Raw genomic sequence first — 13,673 nt, 5'->3', positions numbered from 1 at the left:
TCCAGTAACAGCAGAACCACAGCAACATTTACCCAGGCATTGATCCTTCCGACAAGGGCAGGAAGATCTATAAGAGAAGCTACAGAAGAATTTCCACTTCACTGCCATCTGGGATTAATGAAGACAAATCTGAACTTTATCACAGATTTGGAAATGCTTGAGACAGAAAACGGTGCAGAATATCAAGGATTCATAGCAAGAGAAGGCAAGGTATCTGTTGTGAGCATGTACAATAGGATCCATTTCTGAAGGCCAAAGCTAAATAACATCAGCTTACACAAGTGGTTGCTGGAAATATTATGACCACAATAATCACATTACTAGAGTGATGATCTCACACAAAGAAAAGACTTTACTTAACAGAAGGCAGGAACTAGTAAATACCAGGGTAAGATAATCCTGATGATTATAACAAATCCAGTCAAGTCCTGAACAGAAGAGAAACACACTGTAGGGTTAAGATTTACCATAGATGACAGCAGCCCATGGCACAGCAGAACTGCTGTGTTCGCTACCCACATCCCACAGAGGAGTGCTGAATCAAGTCCTGGCTGCTTTGCTTCTAATCCATCTCCTTGCTAAGGAGCTTTGGGCAGCAGCAGGTGAGATTCAAGAATCTGAGTCCCTGCCACCCACATGGGAGACCTGGATTGAGTCCCATGCTTTAGCATCTACCTGGCCCAGCCCTGCACAATGCCAACATTTCAGGAGCAAATCAATGTCTGCATGATTTGTGTATGAGGAAGGGGTAAGAGCTGCTTGTGCATGCACATATGTGTAGACCTTGCAAATAAAGTGGAAATAAATGAAAAGGTTTTAAATTTATGGTGGATATCAGAAGGTGAAAGAAAAAGTTAGTTTAATCTGAACAGGAAATAGTCAATGCATTAATATTTTTAAATTGATATAAGGCTTTGACTAGAAATGCCCTTCTATGGAACTCTGCACCATGGCTAAATCAGAACATGAAAGGCCAGTTAATGTAATATGGCAGCACTAAAAAGGCTTTTGGAAACTGAGATTAAGTTATAAGGCTACTTTGGTTCAAACATTTTTGGAACCCATGATTATCTTTTCACAATATACATTCTAATAAACTTTATCAAGACCCTTTGTATATGTGTTCATCTTGAAAAGCTCATGCTTGAGAAAATCACATTTGTGCATATCACATGATCTGTGTGGAAAAGGCTGGCTGAACTGTAGGGGATGGTTGAAAGATAGAATATGAAAGAAGTCATAGTGAGGAGTGGTTAAGAAAGTTGGAGCTTAAGAACCTAGGATTCACAGTAACGTAACAATATCACTCAATAAGCTGTACTTTCCTCAACTGTCAAACAGGGAAGGAAAGAGGGCACCTGACTGCTCAGGTTTTGAGAGCACTGGGTGAGACGATATGTGGAAAACACAGTCCCTGAAGGCCACTTGGAAAGAGGAAAGACTAACTGCATGAAAAGCACACCTGTCTGACCCTCCTAACATACATGTGAATTTCAGGGCAATTCAGTTTTACAAGGTCAGAGATAATAAATTTGGATCATACCGGATACTTTGACATGGCAGCAAGAAATGTTACTATGCTAACAAGATCGTGAAAAATAATGAGAGAAATTTGCTGTAGCGCAGACCAACAATCCCATACCAGATGTCTCCAAAGGTCTGACTGAGAAGCTATCCAGGGCATTTTGAAAAGGATTAAGATGTCTTTAAAAAAAAAAGCTCCTCATTATTTTCATGACAATTTTTAATCTCTAGAAAATGCCTGAAGCTTCAACTGAATCCCAGTTGGAAACTTTTACATCTTTAAATCATCTACAGAATCTTAGCAAGAACACTCTACTCGTTGCATGGTCTGAAAATTAGTGATCTGCACAGGCTAAAAGGCCAAGTATAAACTAATATCAAACGGGAAAAATGCCATGGAAGCGAAACCAATAATGGATATGACCAGAAGCAAATGAAGAAGCAATCCAAGCCTAATATCACATGAATGGCCTGGAAGCACATTAAATGTAATGTATTGTATAGAACAAGGAGATGGACGCTAAAAATAATGAGAAAATAAAGATTGTCTCATTGGGAAAAGAAGGAAGAGAAGAAAACGGCTTTTGAAAACAGTTGCAACAGATCACCGGCTTTCGTGTAAAAGTAATAGGCAGATCATCCAATCAGAAATTTGGGGAGATAGGAGGAAGAAGACAGAAGAACATGCCAAACTGTTACAACATGGTGCAGGCCACATGGGGACGACTGACCTCGGAGTACGAGCAGTCCTTTAACTGAAACAGCAACGGCAACATTAAATGGAAATCTGAAAACTAATCAACACTATTATTTCACTTGAAACCACACGACTGTCGACACAAATGCCAAAACGAAGGGTTGCTGAAAACTGAAAAATAAACTATCCTCATGTAAAAAACCAATTCTCTCAATAGACAAGCTGACATTATTAGCACAGCAAAAGAAAACAATGTTCTCATCAGAAAAGAATTGTTCTGACAAAAATGAGAAAGCACAGCTACAGGACAGGTTTCCCTAAGACACTGCCCTGTTAGCATTACAGTTCAGTGGGTAACCTTCTTGTCCTCCCTTTCAGGCAGCTAAGTACAGCAGTCCATCTTAGTGGAAAGCCTTTTATGCATTCAAGCACCTAGATCACCAGCAGGTACTGGGGTTGGTAATTTGTTATTCCAAACAGCAGACAGAAATTAAGAGAATGTATAACTTCACGTGTGCCTTCCAGTTTAACTGATGTTGGGCTTATCTTTTAAATGATTAAGCTGTCAATATGCTATTAAGCAATGGTGTTGTGAATTTGTACAAGGAGAAACCATTCCCATGAAATAGACTATCTTCTGTGTTCTGAACATAACACATTTCATTGCACTCAAAAGTAAGACCCTGAGTCCAACATTGAGTAAATTCACCAAAATAGCAAATGCCATTTGTGGGCTATAGTAGAAGGTGCCCTGTAGCTAACTGTTCTCACTTGCACTGAGTTGTTGCCTTCCTTTGAATTAACAGCCAGCCAGTCAAAATGCAAGCCTCTTTGCATGCACATGGGAGCTCAAGTGCACTCAGATGTTGTAAATAGAAGGTAATGAAGAAGGAGAATAGGAGTGAAGTAGAATCTTGTTTCAATTTTCAGTTCAGGAGAGTGAAGACAGACGAGCATTCAGAAGCAATTATCTCCTACCTGAATTATTGCAACTACAGTCCAATAGAGAAACTAATGTACATCTCTGGATAATACATATTTATTCCAATTAATTAGACACCCTAAGTTTGAAAACAGATATCCCACTATGTTCACAGAGACACAAATGAATCATAACATACACATCTACAAGTAAAAGAACTTGAAAATTATTACATAAAAAGATAACAACATTTTAAATAGAATTGTTATTCCTAATGCATGAAAAAGCATTTGCTAAAAGCCCTATGCAATGCTTGGAGATGCCACAAAGTAACAGTTACATGAAAAACAGACAAAGACTTTGAAGAGTCTGCAAAGCAAATGGTGATATAAATATTACTTTATTTACAGGTATACCAAACATTGCTTCAAAGAGTATGAGGGGGTGTTATCTGCAACGCTGGTTGCAGTTCTTTCTTTCTTTCTAGCCTCTGATTAAATGCTGACCCCTTTCCTTTTGAAAATACATCTACGTTCATTTTCTTTGCACCCTGGATTATGACCTTTTTTCTTCTTCTATTTACAAAATCATCCTGTATCCTTTCAACATGCATTTGAATGACTTTTAAAAACAATTATACTTCATGGATAACACAAGACGATGCCTGAAAGTAATGGCGGTAGGGAAGGGATACGAATAAAAAATGACTGACCCATGGGTCCTTAACTATTGGAGTTGGGAAAAAGGCACAAAGAAGCTGATTTAGTATGTTTGAAAATTTCCCATATAAAAATAAAAGCATCATTATGGTCACACCATAAATTCTGTGACAACAATTTTCTGTTAATGAGCACATAAATAAAGTTAAAGTTAAATGAAATTATATTCTCCTACTTGGCTAACATGTGACTTAAACCCAGTCCATTATTTTAAATAGCACTTTCAGGTACCTCACTTAGGTTATCAAGTCAAAAACAGCAATCTGTTTCTAGATTACTGTAATTACTCTAATGTATAGTAAAATAACTATAAATTCACTGCAAGCAGAGACTTAAAATGAATAACAAAACCCATACTGTAATAAAAGAAATCACCCTGACATTAAGTTCCATGATCTAACCACGCTTTTAATATTTTTTTCCAAATATAACACAAAGAACATGAGTAATAAAATGGATAATGTCTTTAACACAACTTAACAAAAGAAGCGCTGTGAATATGGTCAGTCCCTTGAATCTGTCCTTGGTAAATATCAAAGACTTGTATTGGCCTGATGAAGACAAAGGGACATCACCTGTCAGGTTAAAATCACCGGTAACTTTGTGTGTAACTGGAAAGTGTATCTTCATTTCTCGAATAGATTTTTCCCAACTTGACTTTGCAGTAGCTTGCTATGCATTGACTCAGCATTACATTTTCTTGTGTGTATCTTTATTATAAATTACAGCAACGTTAAGATGATTCATATTTAGACATGAGGTTTCTTGGGCTGCTTAAATTTACATGTATACATGTACATATATACATATACACATATGTGTAAATATGCATATATATACATATATGTTATATATGTGCATGTCTAAATTTAAATATTTGCATGTGTATGAAAGCTTTTTACTCTGATAACCAACATGGAAAGGGCTCATGTAAATATATATTTACATGAATATTAAAGCTTTCTTACTCTGATAAGTAACACGGGAAGGGCAAAAGTACTAGGAATCACAGAGTTTAAATTCCAGTCTATCTGTATCAGTTTAGGTTATTTAGCTAAAGTTTCAGTTACTTAGAGGCACTGTGTATTCCTATAATCTTCATGAATGTAACATAATAAATCTCAAGGAATCATTTAGTCTGAAGAGCTTATCTCACCAAGATTACTTCTGGATCGCTGTCGCTGGTTTCAGTGTCCATCAGTACCTGACATTTCTTTACAAAGTCTGGTCGCTGCTTTCTTTTCATTTCTGAAGAAGAGATCTACAACATGGTATTAACAATAAAGATTCAAGGTAAGTAGCAATCAACAGTCCACATGAAACCACACTTACGCTTTATCTCCTTCAGCCTCTACTCACTGCCCTTACTAAGCACATACCTTAGATAAGCACATGGAAGATTAACCACTTACAGCAATAAAAAGAAACGTTGCTTTTTTATACTAATAAAATGTACATTAAAGGAAAATAATAAATGGGCAAGTAAATATTTTCAAATAAAAGAATACTTAAAGGGAAAAGTACATTATAAAGCAAATTAGGTATAGATGAGTGATAGAAGCTGTGGTGCTCAGAACTATATCATGAAAAATTCAAGTTTAAAAAAAGTGAATCAGAGGGCTTGCAGAACAGTGGTCCCTTCCCTTCCCTGTTCTACTCTCTACAGTCTGTTACCCACAAGCCAAAAATATTAACAGAAAACTTTTGAAGTAAGCAAGTCTAATTACCAAACCGAGTGCCTTTCTGAGTACTGTAATATCCACCACCATCACTTTAGACCACACTACCATGATTTCTCCATTAGAACACTGCTGTGCTGTCGAACTAGTCTGCCCACATCCACTTTCATGATGTATAACTGCTAAAAAAAATAACCAGACTCTAGACATCAATTATTAATCCCAAGGAGAGACTTTAAATACTTCTATTAAGATATCTTCATATTAGTATTGTCCAAAAAAAATACTATAATGAGGGCCCAGCACAATAGCCTAGCGGCTAAAGTCCTTGCCTTGAATACGCCGGGATCCCATATGGGCACCAGTTCTAATCCCGGCGGCCCTGCTTCCCATCCAGCTCCCTGCTTGTGGCCTGGGAAAGCAGTCAAAAATAGCCCATTCATGTTCTCATTCACATGAAGAGTAAATAGTGTTGAATCTCATAAGAATAAAGAGTAGCTCATTTGGTGGGTGCCATGGGACACACATATTTAAGCAGAACATTCAGTCTGAAATAGACAATAATGTTCCCACACAAGGCAATAAGCCCAGCACAGGCCCTGTGGGCTGTTCACCTTTTACAAGGGAATATCCCAGGCAAAGGGTTCATCCTAATGTGACCAAGCAGGAGTTAAAAGACGACGTGCAACAAAGCAATCTTGCTCTGTGCTAACCTTCCATACTTGGTCAGAGCAATTGTTTCTAAAAGAAAGAGTGGTCCTATCACTCTCCTTCTTGGAACTACTTTGTTTTTAAGACTGATACTTCAGATTGTAGGTCCTTATGAAGCACAGCACTATAATGTATCCAGTACAATGTGTATACACTGGCCAAATCAGAATTATCATTTCTTTCACTGCAAACATGTATTATCATTTTGACATTCCTCTGTAACAGTGTTTGGAATGTACAATAATTTATTTGTTAATGTTGTATAAAATTGCACATATATAGGAATTCTAATGCTGTATAGTATAGTAGGGTGACTGCAACAATAAATTATTATTCATCTCAAACCACATCCCCTTCCCATTTTTCTGTCCATACAATACAAGCTATCACCACCTTCCCTCCTAAACAAATGTACACTTTTCATGAACCAGAACTTCTCCTCCTATCCTCTCACAATCTATTTGGAACTGAGTCCTAAGAAGCTAGTCACTATTTTTTTCTAGAAAGACTTCCCTGTCCTACGAGAAAGGATTAAATCCTCTATCGTAAGCACTCATACTAACTGAAATCTGCCATGGTGTCATGAAAACTGCCACGGTGCTGGTTGCCATCTGTTGGTACAATTTCTGTACAGTCTGTGTCTATCACAAGAATTACAAGTCGATGGGGCAACAACCATAAATAGTTCTAGTCAAGGTTGAGTCTTAAAATGTGTGCAAAGTGACATATTTTAAGAAGATAAACTAATATACATACCTACACAGGTACACACACACAGGTACACAAAAGGTTTTCAAAATATTAGCAAAAGAATGCCCATTATGAAAAAATCTATAAATTTCAAAAAACATTTTGTAATAAAATAAACATTCCTTTAATTCAATTTTTCTTACAAACTGCTGTAAATACTTATGTATTATGAAATGGATATATCCTAATTATTACCTCAAAAGTCCACAGAAAAGATACATTGTCTGTTTGAAAAATGTATTGATTTATTTGAGAAGTAGAGAGATATCTCCCATTCACTGACAATTCCTCCCAGATCTCCCTTGGGGATGACAGAGATGGCCAGGTACCAGAATCATCATCTCCTTGCCTCCAAACATCTACGCTCCATTAGCAGGAAGCTGAAAGCAGGATCACACCCAAGACCTGAACTCCAGTGTGAAATGCAGGCACATCAATTGCTAAACTAGCAACTATGCTAAATGCCTTCCCATGGTACGCTTTAATCTCATTAGTCCATAAACCTTATTTGTGCTGTTTTCCAGATATTTATACATGGACAAATACATACTTATATATATACACATATAGTCACAATGCTACTGTAAAATAAGTCTTATAAATGTCGAAAATGTCTTGTACCATTTGGACAGACCCTTGATTTCTGACTTATATATGTTTTTTAATGATTTATCTATTTTTATTGCAAAGTCAGATATACTGAGAGGAGGAGAGACAGCGAGCAAGATCCATCCAATGATTCACTCCCCAAGTGACCCCAACAGCCGGTGCTGCACTGATCCAAAGCCAGGAGCCAGGAACTTCCTCCAGTTCTCCTATGTGGGTGCAGGATCCCAAGGTTGTGGGCCATCCTCGACTGCCTTCCCAGGCCACAAGCAGGGGCCACCATGCCGGGCCTGACTTACATGTTTTTGAAGCATGTAAGATATCTACAAATAAATGTAAAAATTCCTAATCTTAAAATTGCACAGCAGGGCCGGGCGGCGTGGCCTAGCAGCTAAAGTCCTCGCCTTGAATGTGCCGGAAACCCATATGGGCACCGGTTCTAAACCCAGCAGCTCCACTTTCCATCCAGCTCCCTGCTTGTGGCCTGGGAAGGCAGTCAAGAACGATCCAAAGCCTTGGGACCCTGCACTCATGTGGGAGACCTGGAGGAAGTTCCTGGCTCCTGGCTGTGGATCAGCACAGTACTGACCATTGCGCTTACTTGGGGAGTGAATCATCAGATGGAAGATCTTTCTCTCTGTCTCTCCTTCTCTGTATATCTGACTTTGTAATAAAAATAAAATAAATCTTTAAAAAAAATTGCACAGCTAATGAGTTTTTGAGGAAATCAGGAGATATGACTAAAAAAGTGATACATCTACTTTGTTTTACAAACATACATTACTTCAATGACAGCAAGGGTAGAATAAATATTTCCAGAATACACAAGTCTGTAGATTTAGCTGTGAGATATAATAGAAGGCAAAAATCAAAATTCTACAGATTGTACACAGATTCACATGGCTCACGTGCCAAGAAAATATTTCAGGCAAAAATTTGAAATCACAGAGAAACAGATTTCAAAAATTTTAAAAGCCACCCAAAAGACTGACTTACAAATTAAACCTTTACACTAAAGATTTTCAGGAAGAGTCTGTACACCATTTATTAAAATAAATGCAATGCAACTGTTGCTCAAAATCCTTCTGAAAAAAATTATCCTAAGCAATCTTGTGACCATGATGCTAACACAGTGTTTCACTTATGGCAGAAGTGAAGCGGACGATGCTCTTCAGATGAGTGTAGCCTTTGGAACCTCTTCTGAATGCATGTTGTTAATTTTCTGTGTTTATTTGAAAGAGCGCCCCCACACACACACACACAGAGGAAAGAGAGAGAGAGATCATGCATTCTGTGGTTCACTCCCCAAATATCCACTACACTCAAAGCTGGGCCCAGCTTAACACCAGCGCCTGAAACCCAATTCAAGACCACCACTTGAGTAGCAGCCTCTCAAGTACTTGAACCATCACCTGCTATCCCTCAGGGTGCGTATCAGCAGACACTGGATCAACGCAGAACAGCTGGAATTCCAATCAGGCTCTTTGGTTTGCAACGCAGGCATCCCAAGGCTGCCGCTTGAATGCTTTCAACAGTGGTCCATATTCTCCCCCAACAGTGAATTCAATTTGCAAAAAGACATTAAGCATCAAATTTTATGAATAAATGAGGCCCTTTGGGGAGTGAGCCAGAAACTGGAAGATCACTCTCTTTCTCTCTGTTTCCTTCATTCTGCAGAATTGCCTCTTACATAAAAAATGGAAAAACCTTTAAAAATGTTTGTAATTAATGGTTTATCTATCTGAATATTTCTCTCTTGTTGCACTTGATCTTAGCCAAAGGCTAAGACGCAATGAATACTTTTCTCTTAAATGAACATTTAAAATTGCTTTCTTATTCAGGCATCCTTCAACTGGTGAGCTCTTCCGACAGTGTGCTGATGCTAGCAATCTAACTTTTCTTCCAAAATACAGTATGAAGGAAAAAAAATAATAGAAACCGGGTCCCTGTCCGGGAAACAGATAGCACTGTGCATTCTATAATTAGAGTGCTTTAACATGTGGAGATGAAGAAAACCTTTACCAAATGCTGCTTCTGGAGCAAGTGAATTATCACATACCTTGTAAGAATTAAAACAATACCTTGGATTTCTCAGCGAGGCTGACAGTTTCAGACGTGGCTGCTGTGTGTCTCATTCTCTTCTGTGCTGATTTTTTTCTAATATTAATCTCTGAAACAAACTCTACATCACAATCTGTCTCTTGTGGAAGGTTTTTGGGGCCACTCTTCTGCATTGATGTTTTCCTAATGCTAGTCTCTGAAACATACTCTACATCAGAATATTCCTCCTCTGGCAGTCTCTTTTGGCTTCTGTGGCTGTCCGAAAGCTCCAAGGATGAAAGAGAATCATGCTTCAAGCTGTCACCTGAAGGCCTGATTTTCCGGGTTACGCCTTTTTCCTTAAATCAGAAAGTATTTTTGTTAACCATCTTCTTTTTAATTACTTACCATTTCCTTATCATCTTGCCACACTGCTTGACACCTTTTACTACCAGCAAAAAGTGTGTGCATCAGAAGTTTAGAAAATCAGCTTTGCAAGTGTACCCTGCTATAGTGTCAGATTAATCATTTGATTCAGCAATTAAAATTCTCCCAAGACAGTTCGCTTGCCCTTAGCTCCCTGGTACACACAGGTCAGTCCCCGCCCTTACCCTCAGCCCACATCCTGCTTCCTGCCCCCTGTTTGTTGCCACTTCTTCATCCACTGAGGACACACTTGCTCAGAGACCTAGAATATGTGTGCCTCTTTGTTAGAGCCCACTCAGAACTGTATGAAACAAAACAGAGTGAGAGTCATTGTGGAAAAGCACAAGTGACACCTGTGTTCCTGCGGATATTATTACGTATTACAGTCCTAACAGCCACTGGTCTGGCTCTCTCTCCTCCTGACTGGTGAGGATGCAAAGAGACAATGTGGCTTCAATTTTTCTCTCATAAATGAGCATCATTTTGCAACTGAATATACCAATTTTTACATATCTAAATGAAATCTTTAAGGCATAATATTGTTGCTACAGTTTAAAAAAAAAAACTTCTTAAAATTGTAAAGTCAGATACACAGAGAGGAAGAAAGGCAGAGAGCAAGATCTTCCATTCATTGATTCACTCCCCAAGCAGCCACAATGGCCAGAGCTGCACCGATCTGAAGCCAGGAGCCTGGAGCCTCTTCCAAATCTCCTGAGAGGGTACAGGGGCCCAAGGCCTGTTTTCCCAGGCCACAAGCAGGGGGAGCTAGATGGGAAGCAAGGCCACCAGGATTAGAACCAGGACCCATATGGGATCCCACACATGCAAGGAGAGGATCCTAGCTGGTAAGCTACCACACCGGGCCCTGTTGCTACAGTTTTGTTATAGGCATTACAACAACACATGTACCATCTGTTTCCTAGCACAAGTCACTTGCAAACAATTGTTACTGCTCTTTATTGACACAGCTGGTAACTTACGACAGGTGAACTGGGGAGACTCTGAGCATGAGTGTCCAATTCAGATATTCAGTGATCTCTGATAAATTACTATGAAAGGCTGGATTTAGGTGACCAAGCTAGAGCAGTTTCAGATTATTTTGAGGTCCGTGGTCCCTGACACCTTGATTTAGTAGTAACAAGTAAAAATAAAATGATGCTCTGGAAAGAAAAGTTCCTTATTAAACACGAATTAGAGTGCTTTATTTTTGGTGAGAAAATGCCAGATACTCACTATATGTGGTATATCTATGAACTGTTTGCTTAATGATTGGTTGGCATTTACCAATCCCATCAGATCCTGCTAAAAGAACAATTAAAATGATAGCTTCACATGTTTGTGTGTGACTGAAATAACTGAGAAGTTCAAAATGTTTACAAATGTTAATTTTTAAGGAAACCTGAACAGTTTAAACTCTTCCCCTCTAGGTTCTAAACTTCAGAAAACAAACATCATGTGATATAATGCAAATACAAGACATAATATTTATATTATATTATTATATATTTTGAATATTATATATTTTGAACAAATAATTTCTGCATTACTTTCTTCTATTTGCTTAAAAGAAATATATTAAGTTGTCTTACATGTTCATTGTGTCCAAGCAATAAGATCATGTATACTTTAGATTTATATTTTATTTTCGATATTTTCCCTGAGACACAGATATATCGCCCTATTCAGAAACCAAAACTGATAGTTAAAATCTGTTAGTGTTCACTTTCTGAACTCTGTTCTCTATTCGGCCCTTATATGGCCCATTCTTCAGATGAGAAACATGACACAAATGGCTCAATCCTACTTACTCACCGTAGGTGCTGAAGTGAGGCACTCGGAAGTAAGCTCAGAGATCTTGCTTGTTGGTATAAACTGAAGCTTTTGTGAGGAAAAGAAATAATTAAGTAGAGTGTAAGTAAAAATAGCATAATTCAGACACCTTCGCTTCTTAAAGAAGTCAGGACAGCACATTCTCACATATATTTGCTTTAAAGGTTCTTTTAGTTTAGCCATGCTGAGTGATATTTGGCTAACAATGAGTGGATGCTGCAAGAGAACCCAAAGGGTTGCTGAAGTATTGCAGGCCAAGCATCTTTTGAGGACCTCAGGTGCCACCTCTTCAAACCCTGTCAGGGTCTCAGGCTGCACAGTTCTATCTCCCTCCCTGACCAGACCCTCCATTTCCCACTTGCAGGGCCCAGGGTCTCCTATGATCCTGATCTTTGGAAACAGAAACAGTTTTCTCAAGCCTTGGGCTTGAGTTTCAGGGGAACGGTGAGTGCAAATTAGACCCTATTCTGTCCATAAAACCTGAGTTGAAGCCTTATCACAAACATCCAGCTGCTCCTGGATTGTACTGAGGGGTGCAGCAAGGGTTAGGGGAGCAATTGCTCCAAAAAGCAATTGAAGCTAGTATTCTGATATGAACAGATGTTAAAAAGATCGGATGTTGATGCAGAACTCCGATGAATATGGAAGGGAAGTGCAGACCCTGCACTCTGAGCTCAGGCATCCTCATAATTGTTCCCCTGTGGAACTCGCGCGCGCGCACACACACACACACCCTTTGCCACAGCCCTATCATGCCAGGTGGTAGAAGGTAAGCTTGACCTTGCTCTTCTCGTGTTCTACCCTATAAACTGGAGTCCTGGCATCTGTTAAGTTTGGGTCTAGTCTTTGCTGAAATATTATCTGATGTGGAAGGCCATTCAGTGCAGGTTTTAAAATAGTCTTTTCTCCGCTGAGATCCAAATGTCCCTTACTGATATTTTATCAGCTGTAGGTACCTTCACTGCAACTCTTCAAAATCAAATCCATCATTTCACCTCTGCCTCTGGACCTGCCCTAACTAGTACTTCCCAGTGTGTTTCCTCTCTTCATGAATGACGTCATCAAATATCCAAACTTTTAAACCAGAAGCTTCAGTTATACTTGGCTCACCAATAAGCTCAGCCCCACATATCTAACCAGTGGTCAAGTCATGTGCATTTCTGAAATGAAAATCTTATAAATTCACAATGCTTTCCTTCATAATTTTCATCATCTTTTTGTTCACTGCTCTTTTTAACAGCCTGTATAATTTCTTGCTTGAAATACTTTCAATTATCTCCTTTCTTGGTTTTAGTCCAGCAGTTTTTTTACAGCTATGCCACAAACACTTTCTATACCATATTATTATTATTGATAAAGTAAGATGGAGGAATGAAGAAGAAAGTAGTAAAGTGGATATTAATTTTTACATGTGGATGTTAACAACCCTTTTAGAAACTATTAACATGAAGTCTGTAATTGAAATTTGATCGTGTGAAATAGAATTTGGCATCAGTATTTCTGATGTTTGCCAAGTGTTTTCAATACACAGGATTGACAACCACTAGCCTAGAAGGATGAGTTTCCTTTATGCGGCACCAAGAACAAGAAATGTCATGTAGGTATTCTATTTTTATTGAATGGAGCATACTAGAACTTAACATGACACACAGCCGGTTTCCAAAGGAAGCATCTAGCTTTCTAAATGTCTTTTCAGGCCTATTTCCTATCCTTCTTCCATCACCTTTTCCATGCTCTCATTTATCTCAATGCCCAACTGTGTTTACTAC

General features: G+C 38.6%; 1 protein-coding gene across 1 annotated transcript in view; it reads right to left on the bottom strand.

The window, feature by feature from the left end:
• Positions 1 to 13,673, bottom strand: part of MORC1 (MORC family CW-type zinc finger 1) — a 155,481-nt gene that overhangs the window by 31,969 nt on the left and 109,839 nt on the right. Inside the window, 6 exon segments of the mRNA XM_040980917.1 lie at positions 5,019 to 5,123; positions 5,590 to 5,723; positions 9,462 to 9,507; positions 9,690 to 9,778; positions 9,833 to 10,007; positions 11,887 to 11,952. Of these exon segments, the coding sequence (XP_040836851.1) occupies positions 5,019 to 5,123; positions 5,590 to 5,723; positions 9,462 to 9,507; positions 9,690 to 9,778; positions 9,833 to 10,007; positions 11,887 to 11,952 (615 nt within the window).

This window comes from Ochotona curzoniae, unplaced genomic scaffold (genome assembly GCF_017591425.1).
Source record: "Ochotona curzoniae isolate NIBS_2020 unplaced genomic scaffold, NIBS_Ocur_1.0 contig_3498, whole genome shotgun sequence".
Taxonomy (NCBI): Eukaryota; Metazoa; Chordata; class Mammalia; order Lagomorpha; family Ochotonidae; genus Ochotona; species Ochotona curzoniae.
Note: the sequence above shows the minus strand (reverse complement) of the source record. Positions and strands in the feature narration are given on the sequence as shown.